The sequence below is a fragment of the Melanerpes formicivorus genome, unplaced genomic scaffold, assembly GCF_026170545.1.
Source record: "Melanerpes formicivorus ecotype bairdi unplaced genomic scaffold, bMelFor1.0.p_v2 SCAF_364, whole genome shotgun sequence".
Lineage (NCBI taxonomy): Eukaryota > Metazoa > Chordata > Aves > Piciformes > Picidae > Melanerpes > Melanerpes formicivorus.
Genome location: NW_027142716.1, coordinates 1,955 through 11,090, shown reverse-complemented (window position 1 = coordinate 11,090; position 9,136 = coordinate 1,955). Strand labels below are relative to the sequence as shown.

At 69.1% G+C, this 9,136-nt stretch overlaps 1 protein-coding gene across 2 annotated transcripts; it reads right to left on the bottom strand.

Annotated features, from left to right (window-relative positions):
• Positions 1-801: 801 nt before the first annotated feature.
• WDR73 (WD repeat domain 73) lies at positions 802-8,517 on the bottom strand. Of its 2 annotated transcripts, none has more exons than XM_068170379.1 (8): positions 8,443-8,517; positions 8,281-8,348; positions 7,625-7,713; positions 6,374-6,462; positions 4,699-4,766; positions 4,114-4,281; positions 2,550-2,921; positions 802-1,861 (listed from the first exon to the last, which is right to left on the bottom strand). In XM_068170379.1, exons 1-8 carry the CDS (start codon positions 8,499-8,501, stop codon positions 1,623-1,625), a joined length of 1,152 nt encoding a protein of 383 aa, XP_068026480.1. In that variant the 5' UTR covers positions 8,502-8,517; the 3' UTR covers positions 802-1,622. The 2 variants fall into 2 exon arrangements, with proteins under 2 accessions (XP_068026480.1, XP_068026481.1); XM_068170380.1 differs by having other exon boundaries at positions 4,114-4,278.
• Positions 8,518-9,136: the final 619 nt, after the last annotated feature.

Here is a 9,136-nt window from a genome sequence, read left to right as displayed (position 1 = left end):
CTGCCAGGGAGGATCCTTGGGATCCCTTCAGGTCCTGCCAGGGAGGGGCCTTGGGGTCCTTTCAGGTCCTGCCAGGGAGGATCCTTGGGGTCCCTTCAGGCCCTGCCAGGGAGGGGCCTGGGGGTCCCTGCTGGAGCCCTGCCAGGGAGGGTCCTTGGGGGTCCCTGCTGGAGCCCTGCCAGGGAGGGGCCTTGGGGTCCCTTCAGGTCCTGCCAGGGAGGGTCCTTGGGGACACCCCCCCAGAGGAGCAGGCTGGGCTTGGAGGCACAGGGGTTGGGTTCTGCCCAGCTTGGGGCAGTGCAGACCTTGGCAGAGGCCTCCCCAAGCTCCCTCCAGGGCCCCAGGAAGGCCTTGGAGCCCTGAGAGGCCACCAGGAGGTCTCCCTGCAGCCCTGAGAGGACTCAAGGAGGTCTCCCTGGAGCCTTCTCAGCTCCTTGGAGCCCTGAAAGACCTCCAGGAGGTCTCCCTGGATCCCTGAGGGGTGCCCAGGAGGTCTCCCTGGATCCCTGAGGGGTGCCCAGGAGGTCTCCCTGGATCCCTGAGGGGTGCCCAGGAGGTCTCCCTGGATCCCTGAGGGGTCCCCAGGAGGTCTCCCTGCAGCCCAGGCTGAGCCCCCCGCCCCCTGCAGCAGGCTGTGGCTGCAGAGGGGGTTGCTGCTCCCCCTGCAGGGGCCTGTGGCTTCCTGGGGGGAGGTGACAGCCACGGGCCCAGCAGCCAGCGGCCCCGGGGAGGGAGGGGGGCTGGGGGTGCCCCTGCCCTCCCCCCACCCCCGCCCTGCCCCCCACCCCGCAGCAGCTCATTTCCTGCCGCAGCTGCCGGCCCGGGGCCGAGCTCCTCTGCAGGGGAGGAGGGGGAGGGAGGCTGGCATACAGGATGCCAGCAGGATGGATGTGCCCTGCCAAGGACCTGGGCAACCAGCAGAGGGCACCGGGCAGGGCACCGCGGGGGGGAGGGCAAAGGGGGAGGGGGGGAAGGACCAAAACCCACCTCGAGCACCTGGCCAGGGAGGGACACCCAAACTCTGCTGCCTCCCAGGGGGCTCCTCAGGAAGCTGGGGGGGGCCCAGGGCTAGGCAGCCCCCAGCAGAGGTGGTCCCAGGGCTAGGGAGCCCTCAGGGCCAGGGAGCCCCCAGCAGGGGTGGCCCCAGGGCTAGGGAGCCCCCAGCAGAGGTGGCCCCAGGGCTAAGGAGCTCTGCTGGGGGCCAGGGAGCCCCCAGCAGAGGTGGCCCCAAGGCTAGGGAGCCCCCAGCAGAGGTGGCCCCAAGGCTAGGGAGTCCCCAGGGCTAGGGAGCCCCCAGCAGAGGTGGTCCCCAGGGAGCCCCCAGGGCTAAGGAGCCCCCAGCAGGGTTGGCCCCAGGGCTAGGGAGCCCCCAGCAGAGGTGGTCCCAGGGCTAGGGAGCCCCCAGGGCCAGGGAGCCCCCAGCAGAGGTGGCCCCAGGGCCAGGGAGCCCCCAGCAGAGTGGTCCCCAGGGCTAGGGAGCCCCCAGCAGAGGGGGCCCCAGGGCTAGGGAGCCCCCAGCAGAGGTGGCCCCAGGGCTAGGGAGCCCCCAGGGCTAGGGAGCCCCCAGCAGAGGGGGCCCCAGGGCTAGGGAGCCCCCAGCAGAGGGGGCCCCAGGGCAGGACCTACCCAGAGCTGTCAGCAGGCTGCAGCCAGTCCCAGGCCTGCAGGGAGCCATTGGTGGCAGCAGACAGCAGGGTCCTGGGCTGGTCTGGGTGCCAGCTGTGGGTGGTCACCAGGGGAGGGTCCCCAGTGCTGCTGGCCCCCCCAAAGGTGTGGCCCTGGTGGGTGAAGAAGGCTTCCACCTCCCCAGCAGAGCTGCCCCAGGCCTGGGTGCTGTAGAGCTGCACAGTTCCATCGAAGCCTGGAGGGGAGCAGAGAGGAGAGCACAGAGCTGGAGCTGCCTCCTGCTGCAGCTGCAGGGCTCAGGACCCCTCCTCAGAGAGGGGCACAGGGGCTGGCACCTGCCCCCGGGGGGCACAGCCAGCACAGGGAGGCTGCAGGCTGGGGGAGCAGAGGGGCTGGGAAGTGCCTGGGGGGGAAGGCCCTGGGGGGGGTTGGTGTCAGAGGCTGGAGAGGAGGCAGGGGGTGCCCAGGTGGGCAAGGAGGGCAGCAGCAGCCTGGGCTGGAGCAGCAATGGTGTGGGCAGCAGGAGCAGGGCAGGGATTGTGCCCCTGGGCTGGGCACTGGGGAGCCCACAGCTGCAAGCCTGGGGGCAGGGTTGGGCCCTCCCTGCCAGGAGGAGCTTGAGGGCTGGGGCAGGGCCAGAGCAGGGCAAGGAAGCTGGGGAGGGGTCTGGGGAAGGAGGAGAAGGCTGTGGAGAAGTTGTGAGGAGCAGCTGAGGGAGCTAGGGGGAAGGGCCTGGAGAAGGAGGAAGAGGAGAAGGAGAAGGGCCTGGAGGAGGGGTGGAAAGGGTCTGGACCTCCCTGAGGCACCCAAGCACCCTCTAAGACCTACCTGAGACCCCCAAGCCCCCTCCAGGGCACCTCAGCAACCCCCAGGACCTACCTGGGACCCCCCCCAAGCCCCCTCCAGGCTGGAGCAGGACCTACCTGAGACAGCCAAGCAGCCGTCCAGGGCAGGAGCCCAGGAGACACAGAGCAGCTGCGGGTCAGGGCTGGCACAGGGCACCCTGCAGCAGGCTGATGCCAAGGGCTCAGAGGCCTTCCTGAGGTCTGCCAGGGCCAGGTGGCCTCTGCTGGAGAGCAGAGCCAGGAGCAGGGAGCTGCCCCCAGCCACATTCCTCACCCCCAGGCTGCAGTGGGGGTGCCCAGGGGGCAGCCAGGGCCCCCCCAGGGGCTGCAGGGGGCCGGGGGGCTGCTGCCTGCAGTCTGCCAGGCACAGCTGCCCCCCCGAGCTGCACAGCAGCAAGCTGCTGGGGTCCAGGAAGGCCAGGCCCGAGAGGCTCTCACTGCTGCTGCAGGCTGCAGGGGAGAGGCAGGGGAGAGCAGCTCAGCCTGCAGGCAGCCAGGGGAGGACCTCACAGCCCAGCCCAGACTGCCCCAGCCCAGCCCAGACAGCTCCAGCCCAGCCCAGACAGCCCCAGCCCAGCCCAGCCAGCTCCAGCCCCAGCCCAGACTGCCCCAACCCAGCCCAGACTGCCCCAGCCCCAGCCCAGACTGCCCCAACCCAGCCCAGACTGCCCCAGCCCAGCCCAGACAGCCCCAGCCCAGCCCAGCCCAGCCAGCTCCAGCCCCAGCCCAGCCAGCTCCAGCCCCAGCCCAGACTGCCCCAGCCCAGCCCAGACAGCCCCAGCCCAGCCCAGCCAGCTCCAGCCCCAGCCCAGCCAGCTCCAGCCCCAGCCCAGACTGCCCCAGCCCAGCCCAGACTGCCCCAGCCCAGCCCAGACTGCTCCAGCCCAGCCCAGACTGCCCCAACCCAGCCCAGACTGCCCCAGCCCAGCCAGCTCCAGCCCAGCCCAGACTGCCCCAGCCCAGCCCAGACTGCCCCAGCCCAGCCCAGACTGCTCCAGCCCCAGCCCAGACTGCCCCAACCCAGCCCAGACTGCTCCAGCCCCAGCCCAGCCCCAGCCCAGCCCAGACTGCTCCAGCCCCAGCCCAGCCCCTTCCCAGCTCAGTCAGCCCCAGCCCAGCCCCAGCCCAGACTGCTCCAGCCCCAGCCCAGCCCCTTCCCAGCTCAGTCAGCCCCAGCCCAGCCCCAGCCCAGCTCAGTCAGCCCCAGCCCAGCTCAGTCAGCCCCAGCCCAGCTCAGTCAGCCCCTGCCCAGCTCAGTCAGCCCCCTGCCCAGCTCAGTCAGCCCCAGCCCAGCTCAGTCAGCCCCAGCCCAGCTCAGTCAGCCCCAGCCCAGCTCAGTCAGCCCCTGCCCAGCTCAGTCAGCCCCAGCCCAGCTCAGTCAGCCCCTGCCCAGCTCAGTCAGCCCCTGCCCAGCTCAGTCAGCCCCTGCCCAGCTCAGTCAGCCCCTGCCCAGCTCAGTCAGCCCCTTCCCAGCTCAGTCAGCCCCAGCCCAGCCCCAGCCCAGCTCAGTCAGCCCCAGCCCAGCTCAGTCAGCCCCTGCCCAGCTCAGTCAGCCCCAGCCCAGCTCAGTCAGCCCCAGCTCAGCTCAGTCAGCCCCAGCCCAGCTCAGTCAGCCCCAGCCCATCCCAGCCCCGCTGAGTACCTGCCCTGTAGACACACTTCTGTGCCTGCACGTCGGTGACGCGGACGCTGCCGAGGCTGGCGCCGTGCAGCACCCAGGCAGCCCTGCTGGCATGGGTGTTGATCCTGGCCCAGGGCTGCCCAGCCCCCTGCTCTGCAGCTATGGAGCTCACACACCTCAGCAGATCTGCTGGGGGCAGAGAGGGAAGGAGCTGCCAGCCTGCCCGGCAGCCCCACGGCCCGGCAGCCCCACGGCCCGGCCCCAGGGCATGGCTTGGGAGGGACCTCAAAGCTCAGCTAGCCCCAAGCCCCTGCCCTGGACCCCCAGAGACGGCTCCCCCCGGCCCAGGCTGCTCCGGGCCTCACCCAGCCTGGCCTGGGGCACCTCACAGCGCCCCAAGGGACCTCCAGAGGCACCCAGAAGGCACTGCTAGCCCAGCCCCAACCCCTCCAGCCCCAGCCCCGACCTCCCCTGCTCCAACCCCAGCCCCCTCCCTGCCCAGCCCCCTCCCTGCCCAACCCCTCCCTGCCCAAACCCAGCCCCTCCCTGCCCAACCCCAGCCCCCTCCCTGCCCCAACCCCTCCCTGCCCCAACCCCATCCCTTACCAGAGTCCTCTGCTGGGACCTGCCAGAGCTGCAGGGAGCTGTCTGGGGGGCCACTGGTGACCAGCAAGCTGAGGGCACAGGACCACCCCAGGGGCTCACAACCACCCCTAGGGGGCGCTGAGCACCACCCCAGGGACTGGCTGAGCACCATCCCAGGGGCTCACAACCACCCCTGGGGGGCCCTGAGCACCACCCCAGGGGCACTAAGGACCACCCCAGGCAGTGACTGAGGACCACCCATCCAGCTCAGCCCCATCCTGCTCAGCCCCATCCAGCCCAGCCCCATCCAGCCCAGCCCCATCCAGCCCAGCACCTCCAGCTCAGCCCCATCCAGCCCAGCCCCATCCTGCTCAGCCCCATCCAGCCCAGCACCTCCAGCCCAGCCCCATCCAGCTCAGCACCTCCAGCCCAGCCGCATCCAGCCCAGCCCCCTCCTGCTCAGCCCCCTCCTGCTCAGCACCTCCAGCCCAGCCCCATCCTGCTCAGCACCTCCAGCCCAGCCCCATCCAGCTCAGCACCTCCAGCCCAGTCCCATCCAGCCCAGCCCCATCCAGCCCAGCCCCATCCAGCCCAGCCCCATCCTGCTCAGCACCTCCAGCCCAGCCCCATCCTGCTCAGCACCTCCAGCCCAGCCCCATCCAGCCCAGCCCCATCCTGCTCAGCACCTCCAGCCCAGCCCCATCCTGCTCAGCCCCATCCAGCCCAGCCCCATCCTGCTCAGCACCTCCAGCCCAGCCCCATCCTGCTCAGCCCCATCCAGCCCAGCCCCATCCTGCTCAGCACCTCCAGCCCAGCCCCATCCTGCTCAGCCCCATCCAGCCCAGCCCCATCCTGCTCAGCACCTCCAGCCCAGCCCCATCCAGCTCAGCACCTCCAGCCCAGTCCCATCCAGCCCAGCCCCATCCAGCCCAGCCCCATCCTGCTCAGCACCTCCAGCCCAGCCCCATCCAGCCCAGTCCCATCCAGCCCAGCCCCATCCAGCCCAGCCCCATCCTGCTCAGCACCTCCAGCCCAGCCCCATCCTGCTCAGCCCCATCCAGCCCAGCCCCATCCTGCTCAGCCCCATCCAGCCCAGCCCCATCCTGCTCAGCACCTCCAGCCCAGCCCCATCCAGCCCAGCCCCATCCAGCCCAGCCCCATCCTGCTCAGCACCTCCAGCCCAGCCCCATCCAGCCCAGCCCCATCCTGCTCAGCACCTCCAGCCCAGCCCCATCCAGCTCAGCACCTCCAGCCCAGCCCCATCCAGCCCAGCCCCATCCTGCTCAGCACCTCCAGCCCAGCCCCATCCAGCCCAGCCCCATCCAGCTCAGCACCTCCAGCCCAGCCCCATCCAGCCCAGCCCCATCCTGCTCAGCACCTCCAGCCCAGCCCCATCCAGCCCAGCCCCAGGAGGAGCAGGCAGAGGTGGAAGAGGCACAGCCAGGAGACTTCCCAGGCTCCTGTACCTCAGAGGAGATCCCTGGGGAGCCCAAAGCCTCCCTCTGGGCAGGATGTGCCCCCTGGCTCCTCCCCAGAGCCCCTGGCAAGGCTGTGGGAGGGCAGTGAGGTCCCCACCCGCAGCTGTGCTGCTGCCCAGGTGGAGCAGCAGGGCAGGGCAGCAGGCAAGGAGGAGCTGTGGCTCCCTCCAGAGCTCCCCTCCAGCCCCAGCAGCCCTGCAGGCAGCTCCTGCCCTTACCTGGTACCTGGGAGGTGCTTCAGGTTGTACACAGGACGCTGGGAGAAGCCTCCACACTGCACCTTGAAATCCCTCTCTGAGAGCAGGCCCTGGAAAGCACAAGGGGAATCACAGAGGGGAGTGGGAGAGAGCTTGAAGATGGTGGAGGCCAAGCATGGCCTCAGCACTGCCCCAGCACTACCACCCCAGGGCCCTCAGCACCACAGCTCCCCAACCCCTCCAGCCATGGGGACTCCACCACTGCCCTGGGCAGCCTGCCACTGCCCTGGGCACCCCTCAAGGGGCACCAATTGCTCCTCAGGGCCAAGCTCAACCTCCCCTGCCACAACCTGAGGCCATCTCCTCTTGGCCCAGCCCTCAGGAGCAGCCCTTGAGCCCCAGCTGGCTGCAAGCTGCTCTCAGGGAGCTGCAGAGAGCCACAAGGTCTCCCCTCAGCCTCCTCTGCTGCAGCCTCAACCCCCCCAGGGCCCTCAGCTGCTCCTCACAACTTCTCCACAGCCTTCTCCTCCTTCCCCAGACCCCTCCCCCAGCTTCCTTGCCCTTCTCTGGCCCTGCCCCAGCCCTCAAGGTCCTCCTGGCAGGGAGGTTCCAACCCTGCCCCCAGGAGCTGTCCTCTCCTGAGTGGCTGTGGTAGGACAGGACGAGGTCCCCCCCAGCTGCAGACCCCTCCCATCATCTCTCCACTCTTCCTGCTGTGGCCACCAACCACAGCAGGAAAAAAAGCAGACAGAGACACAGGACACAGCCCTGGGCTGGCCACAAAGCACAGAAGCAAGAGGAGGGCTTGGGAGGGATCTCTGAGGACCCCCTAAGGCCAAGTCTGAGCTTGAGAGGGCCACACAGGGCCCCAGCCTGTGGGGGTTGGAAGCTGTCCAGAGGTGGAGGCTCCAGCAGCTCTCTGGGCAGCCTGCTCCAGGCCTGCTCCACCAGGAGCTGCAGCACTGAAGGAGCCCAAAAGTGGCAGAGAAGGTCTCTGGAAAAGCTTCCTGCCAAGGGTTCTGCCAAGGGCTCTGCCAAGGCTTTGTAGCTACCCTGGCACCACCTGGCTGCAGAGCTTTCTGCTCAGCCAGTGCCCAAACAGCAGCTTCTGTGCCAGCTGCTGTGCCCCCCTCAGCCTGCTGATGTTTGTCCTTCCCCTGCTGCCCCAGCCAGCTCAAAGCCTCTCCTGAGAGCAGCAGAGAGCAGCCCAGGAAACCCCAGGCAGCCTCCCCAGGTGACACCAGGGCTCTGCTGCCATCCTGCCTCACCCACCTGGGTGCCCTTCAGCTGCAGGCTCGGAGGTGGCACCAGCTGCAGGATCTCATTGCCACCAGCCTGGCCATACCCAGCCACACAGAGCCCTTGGGGTGGGCAGAGAGAGCCAGGGGCACGGTGAGAGAGGCCTCCAGCAGCCCTTCCTGCCCAGGCCCTGAGACCCAGCCCAGGGCTCCCTCCACAGCCCTCAACCAGTTTCCCTACCCCCCATAGGCTTCCTTCTTCTCCCTCCTTGGCTCCCAACCACTTACCCTACCCCATGACCTCCCTTCTCCTCCCTACTCCTCCCTCCATAACCCCCCAACCAGTTTCCCTACCCCATGATCTCCCTTCTCCTCCCTCCATAACCCCCAACCACTTTCTCTATCCCGTGATCTCCCTTGTCTTCTCTCCATAACCCCCCAACCAGTTTCTTTATGCTCACGGTCTCCCCTCTCCTCCCCCCATAGCCCCCAGCCAGCTTCCCTCCCCCTCCCAGCCCCCAGCCAAGCTCTCCCCCCCAGCCTCCCTTCTCCCAGCCCCACATCCTTTCCTCTCTCCCCACGCCCCCACCCCTCCTTTTCCCCACCAAGCCTCCCAGCTCAGCTCAGCCCTCTTGAACACCACCCAGGAGGATCCAGCTCAGGCCCTGCCCTCCCCTCAACCCCACTCACGGCTGCCCGGGGCCCACTCGATGACGCGGGTGGGGGCCTGGAGCTCGAAGTCGTGGAGATCTCCGTACCTGCGGGGGAAAAGAGGAGAGGGGGAGGTCGCCGGAGCTTAGAGGGCCGAGGAGGGAGCGGGGAAGCGAAGAGGAGGCCGCGAAAGGGCCTCACAAGCGCAGGGACCGCAGCATCCATTCATCCTCCTCCTCCTGGGCGCTCAGCGGCTCCATAGCGACAGCCGGGGGCGCGGCGCGGCTCCATGACGTCACGGGCGGCGGCGCGCACCAGTGACGTCGCGGACTGCCCGGGGCGGCGCCTTCAAAGCGGCCTGGGCCGGATGGGAGCGGCCGTGAGAGCGGCGCGAGGCGCTGCTGCCGCCTGCCGGAGCGGAAGTGGCGGCCCCGGCCCCGCCCCCGAGCCAAGGCAACGCTGCCGGGGGGTTGAGGCTGCAGCAGAGGAGGCTGAGGGGAGACCTTGTGGCTCTCTGCAGCTCCCTGAGAGCAGCTTGCAGCCAGCTGGGGCTCAAGGGCTGCTCCTGAGGGCTGGGCCAAGAGGAGGTGGCCTCAGGTTGTGGCAGGGGAGGTTGAGCTTGGCCCTGAGGAGCAATTGGTGCCCCTTGAGGGGTGCCCAGGCCTGTGGCAGGCTGCCCAGGGCAGTGGTGGAGTCCCCATGGCTGGAAGGGTTGGGAAGGTGTGGTGCTGAGGGCCACGGGGTGGTGGTGTTGGTTGAAGCTTAGACTCCGTGCCCCTGGAAGTCTTCCCAACCCATTCTGTGCTGCAGGTGCGCCGCCCGGTGGCCAGTCCCTCCCGGGTCTCGAACCCGTGGTCCTGACCCTGCCGTGTTGCCACCGCCTCTTCCCGGCATG

Bases quoted from the DNA above. Each gene is read 5' to 3' on its own strand.
- WDR73 (XM_068170379.1), bottom strand. From the start codon at position 8,501: ATGGAGCCGCTGAGCGCCCAGGAGGAGGAGGATGAATGGATGCTGCGG. The intron at 7,714-8,280 runs GTGAGTGGGGTT...GCCCACCCCAAG, and splicing joins CGAGTGGGCCCCGGGCAGCC to GGCTCTGTGTGGCTGGGTAT. The intron at 1,862-2,549 runs GTAGGTCCTGCT...GCTCCCCTCCAG, and splicing joins CGGCTGCTTGGCTGTCTCAG to GCTTCGATGGAACTGTGCAG.